Source organism: Phaseolus vulgaris, chromosome 5 (genome assembly GCF_000499845.2).
Source record: "Phaseolus vulgaris cultivar G19833 chromosome 5, P. vulgaris v2.0, whole genome shotgun sequence".
Taxonomy (NCBI): domain Eukaryota; kingdom Viridiplantae; phylum Streptophyta; class Magnoliopsida; order Fabales; family Fabaceae; genus Phaseolus; species Phaseolus vulgaris.
The window spans coordinates 28873681-28885969 of NC_023755.2; the positions used below are offsets into that span (position 1 = coordinate 28873681).

General features: G+C 52.1%; 3 protein-coding genes across 3 annotated transcripts; 1 reads left to right on the plus strand and 2 right to left on the minus strand.

Moving 5' to 3' along the window:
* The first annotated feature begins 2867 nt into the window (after window positions 1–2867).
* Window positions 2868–3617, plus strand: LOC137834258 (uncharacterized). The gene has a single exon (XM_068642319.1). It carries the CDS (start codon window positions 2868–2870, stop codon window positions 3615–3617), a length of 750 nt encoding a protein of 249 aa, XP_068498420.1.
* A 3355-nt stretch (window positions 3618–6972) lies between these two features.
* LOC137834259 (uncharacterized) lies at window positions 6973–8394 on the minus strand. The gene is made up of 2 exons (XM_068642320.1): window positions 7855–8394; window positions 6973–7083 (listed from the first exon to the last, which is right to left on the minus strand). Exons 1-2 carry the CDS (start codon window positions 8392–8394, stop codon window positions 6973–6975), a joined length of 651 nt encoding a protein of 216 aa, XP_068498421.1.
* A 170-nt stretch (window positions 8395–8564) lies between these two features.
* Window positions 8565–11381, minus strand: LOC137834260 (uncharacterized). Its single transcript, XM_068642322.1, has 3 exons — window positions 10347–11381; window positions 8815–10214; window positions 8565–8601 (listed from the first exon to the last, which is right to left on the minus strand). The coding sequence occupies exons 1-3, from the start codon at window positions 11379–11381 to the stop codon at window positions 8565–8567; spliced, it is 2472 nt and encodes an 823-aa protein (XP_068498423.1).
* Between the last annotated feature and the right edge of the window lie 908 nt (window positions 11382–12289).

The following is a 12289-nucleotide window of genomic DNA, read 5'->3' on the forward strand; positions in this document are numbered from 1 at the left end:
TGGGAAAGGGGCTAACCTATGTACATTTCGAGTTGGCCCTCAAGGAATTCAAAGGAGATTATCTGAGCAGTGGGAAGGGTGATGTTGGCAGAAGCCACACTCTTCCAGAAGAGACAAAGGTCTTTTGTCCAACTCCCCCATGTTGTCAGGACTTCTTGGTCTCCTGAAGTTGTCCTTGGAATCCTTATTCCCCTTGTTCACCCAATACAAGGGGAAGCCGTCAAGCAACGAAGGATATTGATCGTTCTGGCACACCTTGACGAATTTCCCTTTCCAATCTTTGTAGGATTGCTGGAAGATGGAGAGGATTGACCTCCCAGCAATCCCATTCAAGCTGACCCAGGGGCGATCTCTGGGATTCTTTGCCTCAAATAGGAAGAGGAAGATGTCAACCGAAACCGGTAGCCCCAGCTGCGTGCAGAGGATTTGGAATGCCCTCACGAATGCCCAGCTATTGGGATGGAGCTGGGCAGGGGCGATGTTGAGCTCGGTCAACAGCTCCCTCTCGAAGCGAGTGAAAGGAAACCTAAGTTTCACTTTCTTGAACAGCGTGGCGTAGATGAAGCATAACAACTCGCCGTTGTTCCCCTTATCGTCCGCACAGATTGGTTCTCCAGGGAGGCAAGGCAGCACTGTCACTTTGTTATCATGCTCCTTGTGAAATGAAAGGTCAAATTGATCCCCTTTCCTCAGTCGAAGCACCCCCACCTCAGTATTTATCGATGAGGTTTCCTTCAGTAGAATCGGGGAAGCCCAAGGATAGAGCTCTTTGTAATCTTGCGAAGGAAGGGAGACTCCCTCGGCTTGTGGTGGAGTTGCTTGGGTAAGATTGGCGCGAGAAGAAGCAGGCCTCTCAGCCTGTGTGGAATGAGCACCAGAGGCTCGTGGGGGGTTGCGTGTTGGTGGAGGGTTCGTCCCAGTGATAACCCTACGAGTTTTGGGATGAGGGTTTCGCGATGAGGAAGGAGGATTAGCGGTGGACTTTGTCTGAGCCATCGCAGGAACTGCAAAGGAAAGGAAAGGGAGGAAATGAGGATAGCGAGAGAATGACTCGATTGAAGACGAAGAAGATAGAACGAACGAGTGAGAATTCACTAGGGTGGACGTTATCAGGAACGAACCCTTAAGTTACGAGAAAAAGAAAAAACAACCCACAACGTATGCTTCAGACAGTTAATGGATGATGCAAACCGATTAAAATGCAACAAGTATCGGTGGAAGGAGTAAAAGAGTTACCTTTCGATGATCGGATGAGTGTTGAAGGAAGTTGAAGATTGAGGGAGACGTAGGTTTCGTAGTTCGCAGAGAGAGCGTTGAGAATGCTTGAAGACGAAGAAAGATAATGAAACAGTGAATAGCGCGAAGGGTTTAAGGGTTTTGAACGTTGTAGGAAGGGCAAACGACAGTGAGCAATGGCCGTTGATGGGTCCACGTGTCGAATGATCGAAGGAGTTGGTGAAATGTCAAGTCAGTGAACAGTTTGAGCGCCAACGCGCAAAGCCACGTAAGCCGCTGGGTTTAAACCTCTTTAGTCTCCTCGCTGAACAAGTCGCAGCTCGAGACTGGGGGGCTTGTGTACCGACCAGGTCATCGGGTGTGATGACGTGTCTCGCGCGTGACCGGGTGGGGCGTGCTTAGTGGAACACGTAGGCTAGAAAAGATGAATGGTTCAGAAGTGAGCATAGTCGTCGATCGCTGAATTGGCGTTCTCCGATCTCTAGTGTGCGTAACTGGCGGTCACCAGAGTTACGTCATAGTCGCCGTATGAGAGTGCTAGGACATCAGATGGTGGGAGATCGTCGGGGAATGCTAGGAGATCGGGTGGTTTACACACCACCACAAGAAGCACATCGCCAGATCTCCTAGTAAACTTAGTTAAAGCTGTTAGAGGCTCAGAAGAGTAATTTCAAGCGTGTAAGTTCAGTAAGATGATTGTTGCGCCAGCATGGGGCATGAAGGTCGAGGAGGTTGGGGGGAACACCTTGCTCATCAGCGACAGGATTCCCAGAGTGGACATTTGTTGGTGGCAAGGTTTCCCCAGCTAGAACATGCATGGCGTAGCAATAAGGAGGGTTCCACTTGCGACGAGCGATATCACAGAGATGATGCACTTTGTTGCATCCGATACTCGCCTTGTCGGGTGGTGTTTCACAGCGCATTACGTGCTAGGTTACTCCTTGATTAGGGGACTTAGCCGCACGACTGGTTACCACACAGGAAAGACGCTCAAATTGCCCCAACCTAGATGACAACACGTGTAGGGTTGGATGCTGCCTGCTACTCCAGCCCAGATGATGACACCTGTAGGGTTGGATGCTACATAGAAGTGACGCTCGAGTTACCCCCGCCTAGATGATGACACGTGTAGGGCTGGGTACTACCTGCTATCCCAGCCCAGATGGCGACACGTGCAGGGCTGGATGCGAGCCACGCGTCCAAAAGCATAACGACCTGGAGAGAGAAGAAACCTAGCTATAAAGGTAACCTTAACAGAATTTGCAGAGGTACGTTTTTCATTACGACTCATTCTGCTAGGGTTTTGTGCCTTTAGTACGGTCCTACAGAGCATATTTTCTCTCAGTTTTTGGGTGTTCTTGTCACTGACTTGAGCGTCGGAGCGCCACCGGCCGCAGAGGCCCCACCTTGTGTTTTTCAGGTTCTCAGAGAGACTATCTGTGGTGAGGACTTGGAGGGCACGTGGTGTCAAGCTGGTGAGGAAGATCGTGACGAGGCAACGCACTTGTGCCAAGTCAACCGGCAGGATCAGAGATCAACACGGCCCTCCACCTCCACCACCAGCAGAGGCTTCTGCTGTTCCTGCCTCCGTTTCTGCTGCCCCCGATCTTATTGCCATTCCTCCTCCAATCATGCATCTGATGAGGGGCTTCAACGGAGGATTGATGCCAGAAGGCTCCGACAGGAAAGAAGGAATGCCCTTCTACTTGGGAGCCTTCTTGGCCGTGGCCCTTGATTGGCGCGCCCAAGCTAGAAATGCCGCTTCAAGCACACAAGCCCTCCAGGCCCTGAAAGAAAAAGTGGCCGCTCTTGAGGAGGAGAAGGAAGCTTTAGGACGCCAAAATGAGGCCTATCAAGCCTCTCTGAAGTTGGCCCAAGAGGCCAAAGAGGAGGCTGACAGGCAACTGGGCGAGGCGATGGAACTTCAGGCTCACTTCTACGTCCGGGAAGTGTCTCTCCAAGTTCAAATAACGGATCTCCAGGACATGGCTGAGGCCTCCGAAGAGCTTCAGAAGGACTTGGAGGATCAGTGCTATGGGCAGGCGGAAAGACTGGAGTGGATGGAGGAGGAAACGGCTACCCAGGCCAAGGCATTGGGCCTTCTCCAGGTTGACCATGACAAGCTGCAAACTGAGGTCAACAGGCTCCGAGTGGAGAAGGAGGCTCTGGAGAAGCAGGTGGCCTCCGGGGACTCTACCATCGAGGAGTTGGAGAAGGCCAAGAAGGCACTCATCGATGACATGGCCCGCACCTTCGAGGAGAGATTCAAGGAGGCTTTGGCCCAAGCCGCCTGCGAGAACCCGGGGATCAATGTTTCTAATTGCGATCCCACCCACCATGTCGTCGACGGCCGTGTCGTGCCCCTTGAAATGGATGACTGAAACGCCAACTTTCAGCCGCCACCTTTACCTTTTGTGCTTTATATTCGTTCTAGCCAACCTTTGATAAACTTGTAAATCTTTTGAAACATTTGCACTTGTGTAACGCTTGCATACTTCTGAGGCGTTGAGCGCTATTTTGCAGATATTTTCACCTTCGCTCTTTATTTTTGTATGCTTCAATTGCTTTACCTGTACTTTTACCTGTTTCTTTCGCTGTGTCGGGTGATCACGCCTCACTTCTAGCGCGCACCTCAAACCTGTTCAGCCTTCGTATCTATGAGGCCTCTACCTCGTGAAGGCGCTAGTCACTCCGCCCTTGCTGCAAACGCAAAAGTCGAGACCTGCTCTGGGTCCTAAACACTTGGGACAAGGTCGCGCTTCAGTGCCCACACCCATGGAGAGGCCTGTCTAACAGCGCCGTATCGTCCATGGAGTGTCTCAAACACCAAGGCGATTTGTCCCTTGATTCTGGGTGCTTAGCGCCCACGCCTAAGGAGAGGCCTACTACCGCAGTGCCGTATCGTCCTCAGCGTGTCAAGAAACGCCAAGCACCGGAAGGCTCGAAGCCCCCCATGGGGTCGCTCCCTCCATGGTCTTTCTCTCCCATGGGTATCGGGGAGCACCCCTGCCGGTGGCTTACTTAGCTTCTGGCAATCTCATCTCCCTCCACAGTCTTTCCTACCTGTGGGTATCGGGGAGGCGACGCCGTTACTTCTGGAGATCTCATCTCCCTCCATAGTTTTTCCTTTCTGTGGGTATCGGGGAGGCGATGCCGCTGATGCCTTATACTGGCGATGCCTCCAGCGTCTTATACTGGCGACGCCTTCAGCGTCTTATACTGGCGACGCCTTCAGCGTCTTGGCGATGCCTGATGCGATCAACCTGTTGACTTGACCTTGGCATTGACTTTGACTTCGACTCTGGTCAACGCAGGGGTAGCGGAGAGCTTAAGGTCTCGCCCGCGCCATCCACATGGCATTTCCCGTATGGCTGATGGGATGTTCCCTCACTTGAATTGATCTTGACATTTTCTGAGCTTCTGACAAGATGCTCCCATTCTCGACGGCGCATCGTACCCTTGGGCATTCTGTCGACACGACGTTTTCTGAATGTTAACCAGTGACGCCAGGATCATCCTCCCATCCTCTGACACGTGGCTCGATCGTACGGTGCTCCCATTTGCGTCACTTGGCGCTCCAACTGCAATATTTAGATCTTCGAAATCTTGTACCTGCGTCCATCATCTCTGTGTTTTCGCACCCTCCTTGCACCGCTACACAAAGAGTTCCTTCTGCGTTCTTTCTAGTTGGCGTTTTTCCTCCCGCACTCCTGACGCGTTATTCTCCTTTGATCTCCCAGCTCTTTTGCTGATACTTTGCGCTGACATGTCTTCCCATGCTCCTCCCCCTAGGGTTAACCCCAAGGGCCTTTATGCATGGGCCTCGCGCGAGCTCCTCGACTAATGCTCCAGCTTACTTTCCACCAGGGCCGTAAGGGAACACATGGGGGATCCGTGCTCCTACGATCATCGTGCCTACGCGAAGAGGCATGATGAGGATATCACCGTGCTCCTTAGGGGAGCCGGTGTGCGGAGACGAACAGGCCAACGACGGGGTCCCCTTCTTCTACTTCTACCAGGTGGTCTTCAAAAGCATCGGCGTGCGCCTGCCCTTCTCCAGGTTTGAGAGGGAACTACTGACAGAGATTAACGCTGCTCCAGCCCAGTTGTACCCTAATAGCTGGGCTTTCGTCAAAGCCTTCGACATAGTCTTTGGCTTTCTGGGGTGCGCACCCTCGGTTGACATCTTTCTTCACTTCTTTGAGGTGAAGAGGCAAAGGAACAACCTCTGGGTGACCCTCAGCAACGTTCCCGGCAGGGTTCTCCTAACTCCCTTCCAGAACTCCTTCACAGGGTGGAAGGGTAGATTTTTCAAAGTCTGCTGTTCCGATCTCGTGCCTTCCACCCTGGATGGTTTTCCACTATACTGGGTAAGGGAGATGAAAGCCTTGAAGTCCAAGCCTTTCAAGAGGCTACCCTTGAACGACCAGGTGGCATGCCGGATCTTGGCTGAGGCGGGAGGCTTTGACGTTGCCGCTTTGATTAGCTTGGAGTACAACGCCGAAGCCTTGGAGAAGTATATATGTATGAGAGATTATCTTAGAAATTCCCGCTTTTCATCTTTACTAGGTCTTTACGTGTCCTGTCTTGTGGTGTCTTCACCATGCTTGTTTTCTTCGGTGCAGGTTCGAAGATAAACCGGCAACAGAGGTCACAACTTACTCAGGCGCTGAGGGCTGAGAACGGAGCTTTGTCCTCCTCCCGTCCAGACTCCGGAGGCCACTGAAAAGTGGTCTGTTTGCACTTTTCGCACGAGCATAGGGCATGTACCTGTTTGCCTCATTTGTCTTATTCGTCTTTATCTCAAACTCTATTTGTAATCTTAACTCTCTGGTGCCATGTTTTGATTTCTGTAAAGCCGCTCCTTTATTTTTGTGCACCCTCGTCTGCATTCGCTTCTTCTAACATACTGTACGCGTTTTCTTCGTTATGTTTCTTGACGACGCCCGCGTCTGGCGACGCCCCTTTCTTGGCGACGCGTACGCTCGGCGACGCCTGTCGCCACTTCGAGTCTTTGTCTTTTATCTCTTTATCCCTTGGTGTTGCACTTCGAGTGGAAAGAAGATAAAAACTGAGGCAAGGTTTTTCTTGAACTTCTTTTTCTTTTTATTTGGGTGACCTCGTTAAAAAACCCCCGAGAGAGAAAAAGAGTGTCCCCTACGATAAGATTGTTACATGGCTGCTCACTTACATAATTCAACTAAAATAAAACTTCAAATTGGCCGCGTTCCAGCTGCGCGGAATGGAGCCCCCCTCCAAAGTCTCTAAGTTGTACGAACCATTCTCCTTAGCCTCGGTAATTCTGAAGGGTCCGGTCCACTTGGGAGACAATTTATTTTCTAGCTCATAAGGGTGAGCCTTCCTCATAACTAAGTCGCCAACGTGAAACTGTCGTGGCTTCACCTTAGAGCTATATTGTCGCTCTACTCTTCTCTTCACTACCTCGGCCCTTATTCTTGCTTCTTCCCTGGCTTCGTCCAGGAGGTCCAGGTTCACCCGCCTTTCTTCGTTGGATTCTTCAGCCACGAAATTCTGGTAACGTGGCGAGCTTTCGTGAATCTCAACCGGGATCATCGCATCCGACCCTTATACTAAGCTGAAAGGCGTCTCCATGGTGGAAGATTGGGGCGTGGTGTGGTATGCCCATACAATCCTTGGCACTTCCTCTGCCCACGCTCCTTTAGCCTTCTCTTTAGTCCTCTCAGCAAAACTCTATTCGCTGACTCCACTTGCCCGTTAGTCTGGGGGTGTTCGACTGATGCGAACACTTGCTTGATGCCTACCTTTGCGCACAGGTTTCTCAACTGTTGGCTGGTGAACTGGTTTCCATTGTCGAATACCAGCCGCCTAGGCATGCCAAAGCGACACAATGTTCTTCCAAACAAAGTGTTGCACCTTGTGCGCAGTAATCTGGGCCACGGGCTCCGCCTCTATCCACTTGGTGAAGTATTCAATGGCGACGATCAAATACTTCATCTGCCTTATCGCCAATGGGAATGGACCTAGGATGTCAATCCCCCACGTATGGAAAGGCCACGGGCTGTATATGGATCTCAGCTCCTCTGGCGGCGCCTTGTGCCAATCTGCGTGTTTCTGACACTGCTTACAACGCTGGGCATGGCGCACGCAATCCTCTTTTACTGTTGGCTAGTAGAACCCTGCGCGTATCACCTTAGAAGCTAAAGACCTTCCCCCTACGTGACTCCCACAAATGCCTTCGTGTAGCTCCGCCATTATTCTGGTGCACTCGTCGCCGCTTACGCATGTTAGGATAGGGTGGGTGAACCCGTGTCTGAACAATACTCCATCCACTAGGGTGTATCTTGCGGCATTCCTCTGAACCTTCTTGCCCTCCTCTGGTTCCGCTGGGAGAACCCCATCCGCCAGATACCGTCTGTATGGCGTCATCCAGGTGTCTCCTTCGGCTAAAGCACATATCTACGCATGCCTTCCTCCTACGGGCGTGTCCGCGTATGTGCTAATATGGGGCGTCTTTACCGTATCTTGAGTCAAGGAACGATGACTCCTTGGCCTCCCTCTCGCAGTGCTAATATGGAGGACATCCACCCTGCTGTCTTCTATGAATTTTCTCGGAGCTTTGAGCGTCTCTTGGATTACTGTCCTCTGCCTGCCCCCCTTGCCTGAGCTGGCCAGCTTGGCTAGTAGGTCAGCTCTGGCATTTTGTTCTCGTGGAACATGTATTAACTCAAGAGCGCTAAATGCTCCCTTCAGCAGTTGGACGTACCTTAAATACGCCGCCATCTGTGGGTCTTTTGCTTGGAACTCACCCGATACTTTTCCTGTAATTAGCTGGGAATCACTTTTCACCAAGAGGTTCTGCGCGCCCATCTCCTTAGCCAGGAGCATCCCTGCAATCAGTGCTTCGTACTCAGCCTGATTGTTACTTGCTTTAAAGGCGAAACGCAGAGTTTGCTCAATCAGCATCCCATTGGGTCCCTCCAACACTATCCCTGCACCACTTCCTTGCCGATTGGAAGAGCCGTCGACCGAGAGCAACCACTGCGAACCCTTCTCCACCTCTTGTTCACCTCTGGGCGAGAGTTCTGCCACAAAATCTCCATATACCTGCCCCTTGATGGATCCTTTGGGCTCATACTGGATGTCAAACTCTGACAACTCCACCGCCCAGCGCACCATCCTTCCCGCTACATCAGGTTTCTGCAATACCTTCTGTATAGGGAGGTTCGTCATCACCACTACTGTAAAACTGTGGAAGTAGTGGCGGAGCCTCCTGGCCGAAAATACCACGGCCAACGCTGCCTTCTCCAGCGACTGGTATCTCGTCTCTGACCCTTGTAAAGCCTTGCTCACAAAATAGATGGGCTTTTGAATTTGGTCCTGCTCCTGGACCAGCACAGAACTGATAAATCGCTCTGTTACTGCGAAGTATAGCCGGAGGGGCACACCTGCTACTGGTTTGCAAAGGACCGGTGGCGTCGCCAAATACTCTTTCAACTTGATGAAAGCCGCTTCGCATTGTCAGTCCATGCAAAGCGACTATTTCTTTTAAGGCACTGGAAATAGGGGTGCCCCTTTTCTCCTCCCGCAGAAACGAACCTTGATAAAGCTGCCATTCGCCCCGTCAGCTGCTGCACTTCCTTTACTAATGTCGGGCTCCGCATGGCAATAATTGCTGCGCATTTGTCAGGGTTCGCCTCTATTCCCCGCTCCGTGAGCATGAATCCTAGGAACTTACCAGCTTCCACCCCGAAGACACACTTCTCGGGGTTCAGTTTGAGGCGGTATTTTGATATGGTGACAAACAACTCCTCTAGGTCCGTCACGTGCTGCGTCCTTCCCTTCGACGCCACTACCATATCATCCACGTAGGCATACACATTCCTTCCTAACATGGGTGCTAGGACCTTGTCCATCAGCCTTTGGTAGATGGCGCCTGCGTTTTTTAGCCCAAAGGGCATTACCTTGTAACAGTAACTGCAAGTCTCTGTCATGAACGCAGTTTTACTCTCGTCTCTTGGGTGCATTTTGATATGGTTGTACCCCGAGAATGCATCCAAAAAGCTAAGAACCTTGCAACCGGAGGCACTGTCCACGAGTGTGTCAATGCTGGGTAGTGGGTACGAGTCTTTCGGGCACGCTTTGTTCAAGTCCGTGAAGTCCACGCACATCCTCCACTTCCCATTCGCCTTTTTCACCAGGACGACGTTGGCCAACCACTCAGGGTATTGGATCTCCCTGATGTGACCAGCACTCAGCAGCTTTTGTGTCTCTTCCCTTATCACAAGTTGCCTCTCTTCATTAAACTTTCTCCTTCTTTGTCGCACGGGGCGGACCGTGGCGTCCATGCTAAGGTGATGGCATAGAAAGTCAAGGTCGATGCCCGGCATATCTGAGGCGGACCATGCGAAAGCATCTAAATGACGTGAAATCACCTCCGCCACGTCATCCTGCTCTTCTTGGCTCAACAAATGCCCCAGCTTAAACGTTTTGCCGCCAATCTGCCTCTCCACCACGTTGGCCGGCGGCTGATCCCTGCTATCTTCCCTAAGGGTCGTCGCCCGGTAGTACTTTCCAGGCGTCGACTCTTCTACGGGCGTTATGTCGTCAGGCCCCTCCTCCATGTGTGTGTCCGCTTCGGGCATCGCCCTCGCGGGCGTCGCCCCATTCGAGGGTTCTATCTCCATAGTCGTTTCTGCACTTGGCGGACGCTCGAACACCATAAACACGCCTCTCTTCGTTTTCAGGCTATTCTCATAACATTTTCGCGCTTCCTCCTGATCCGACTTGATGACAATCACTTTGCCACTGAGATCCGGCAGCTTCATCTTCATATGGCGCGTGGAGGCTACTGTGTTCATCCTGTTCAACGCCGGTCTGCCCAACAAGATGTTGTAGGCGGAACTGGCGTTTACGACCAAGTACCGGATGCTTTCGGTACGCAAGGTCGTTCCATCTGTGAACGTTGTCCTCAATTCCAAGTAGCCTCGTACTTCCACCTGGTTGTCAACAAACCCATATAAGCACCCTGTGTAGGGTCTCAAAAGGTCGGGAGACAACCGCAACTTGTTGAATGTCGACCAGAACATAACATCTGCGGAGCTTCCTTGGTCGACTAGAACCCGGTGCACCTTTCTGCCAGCCGTGACGACCGAAATGACCACGGGGTCATTGTCGTGCGGAACAACATCCAGTAGATCTGCCCTCCTGAACACGAGGTCTGACTCCCACGGGTCACCTGAGATTCTTTCTTCAATGGAATTGACCCCCCTCGCATATTTTTTCCGTTGGGAGGCAGTGGGTCCTCCCCTTGAGAAGCCACCAGCGATGGTGTGGACTTCGCCAAGGACAGATATCTCGTGCGATTGTTCTTCCACTGGTGCTGGCAGGGTCGCGGTCGTGGCGGGCTTTCCGACATAATCCTTCAGAAACCCGCTTCTCACCAACTCATCTAGCTGGTAACCCAGCGACAGGCAGTTGTCGATGTGATGACCGAAAGCTTCGTGGAACTCGCACCAAGAGTCCTTGCGAGGCCCTAACACCTTGTCAGTCTTCGCCGGTTGCCTCAACCTTTCAGCTATATTGGGCACGGCAGTCAGATCCTTCAATTCCACCACAAAATTGTACCTCACTGGCCTTGCCCTTTCCCTGGTCGGGCGATCCCCTCCTGCTGGACCCCTGGGCTGGGGTTTTCTGGTCTCATAGGGGCGTCTCCCCTCTGGCTTCTTTCTCCCCGTCGTGGTCTCGTTGACCCTGACGGGTTGAGCCCACGTCTGCGCTCTCGGGCGTGAGGGTACGACGCTGGTGCGCTTCTCACACACCTCTCCCTCGGAGGCGATATGCTCCACCGCTCGACGCCGTATTTCAGCGAAGGTCCTAGGACGATTGCGAATAATGGACTCGCAAAAAGGGCCGGGACATACGCCTTTTCTGAATGCATACACGATCATAGGCTCCTCTGAAGTACCAACTTTTACTACTTGGGCCCCGAAACGGTTGATGTATTCCTTCAAGGTCTCCCCTTGATACTGCTTTACATCAAACAGGTCGTAGGAAACTGGCGGCGGAGCCCTGTTCGCCAAGTACTGCTCTCTAAACAACTGCGACAACTGCTGAAAGGAGTTGATATCGCCGTTTGGAAGGCTGATGAACCAATCCATTGCCATCCCCGTCAAGGTGCTCATAAAGAGCTTGCATCTCGCGGCATCGGAGCCGCCTACCAACACCATCTACGTGTGGAATGCAGTGAGATGCGCCTCAGGATCCTCCATCCCAGTGAAGATCACCTTGGGTCCCGCAAACGTGTTGGGGATTACTGCATCCAGGATCTCCTGCGAGAAGGGTGTGGAAAACTCCCTTGGTGGGGTGAGACGCTCGGTCTCATCTTTTTCACGTTGCCCTTGGGTATTGCTCAAACCCCGGCGCAACTCTTCATTTACACGATGAAGCTCTTCGTTTCTCGCACGCGAGTCTGCGAGATCCGCCTGCATGCGTTCTTGTTCTACCCTCGATTCCGCCATCTCATCCTACAGCCCCCGCATCATTTCCATAACCTGCTGCATGGACATTTCCTCACTCGCAGCGCGTGCGGAACCTTGTCTCGTACCCCTCATTCTTCACTGTTTCCTCGAACTTTGCTAACGTTATGGTAGCTCCGATAGATCTTCGTTGCTTGTGATGGAACTGATGTTTTAAATCGGCCCCACGGTGGGCGCCAAATGTTCCGGCCGGTTGACCTGGGACGTCTTTGTTCGCAACCTTGCCCGTCAGCTAGGGACACCTTCCCTCTGGCTACATGTGGATACTTGCAAAGAAGGACAAAAGGGCGCCCTAGCGGCCATTTGCACTCCGACGCTCAAGTCAGCTAGCGAGAAACACCAAAAACTCTACACCTCCGTATCGGAGCACCGTGAATGGCACTCTGAAGGTGGACGAAAGAACTGTGTGTTGTGTATCTTTTCTCCCTCTGGAAAACGACCTCTCTCTAGTCCCTTGCGCGTAGCCTCAAGACTCGAGCAAGCAACTAGAGTGTATTCTGGGAAAGTATGCCAAAAGTTCCAACCCTGTTTCCCAC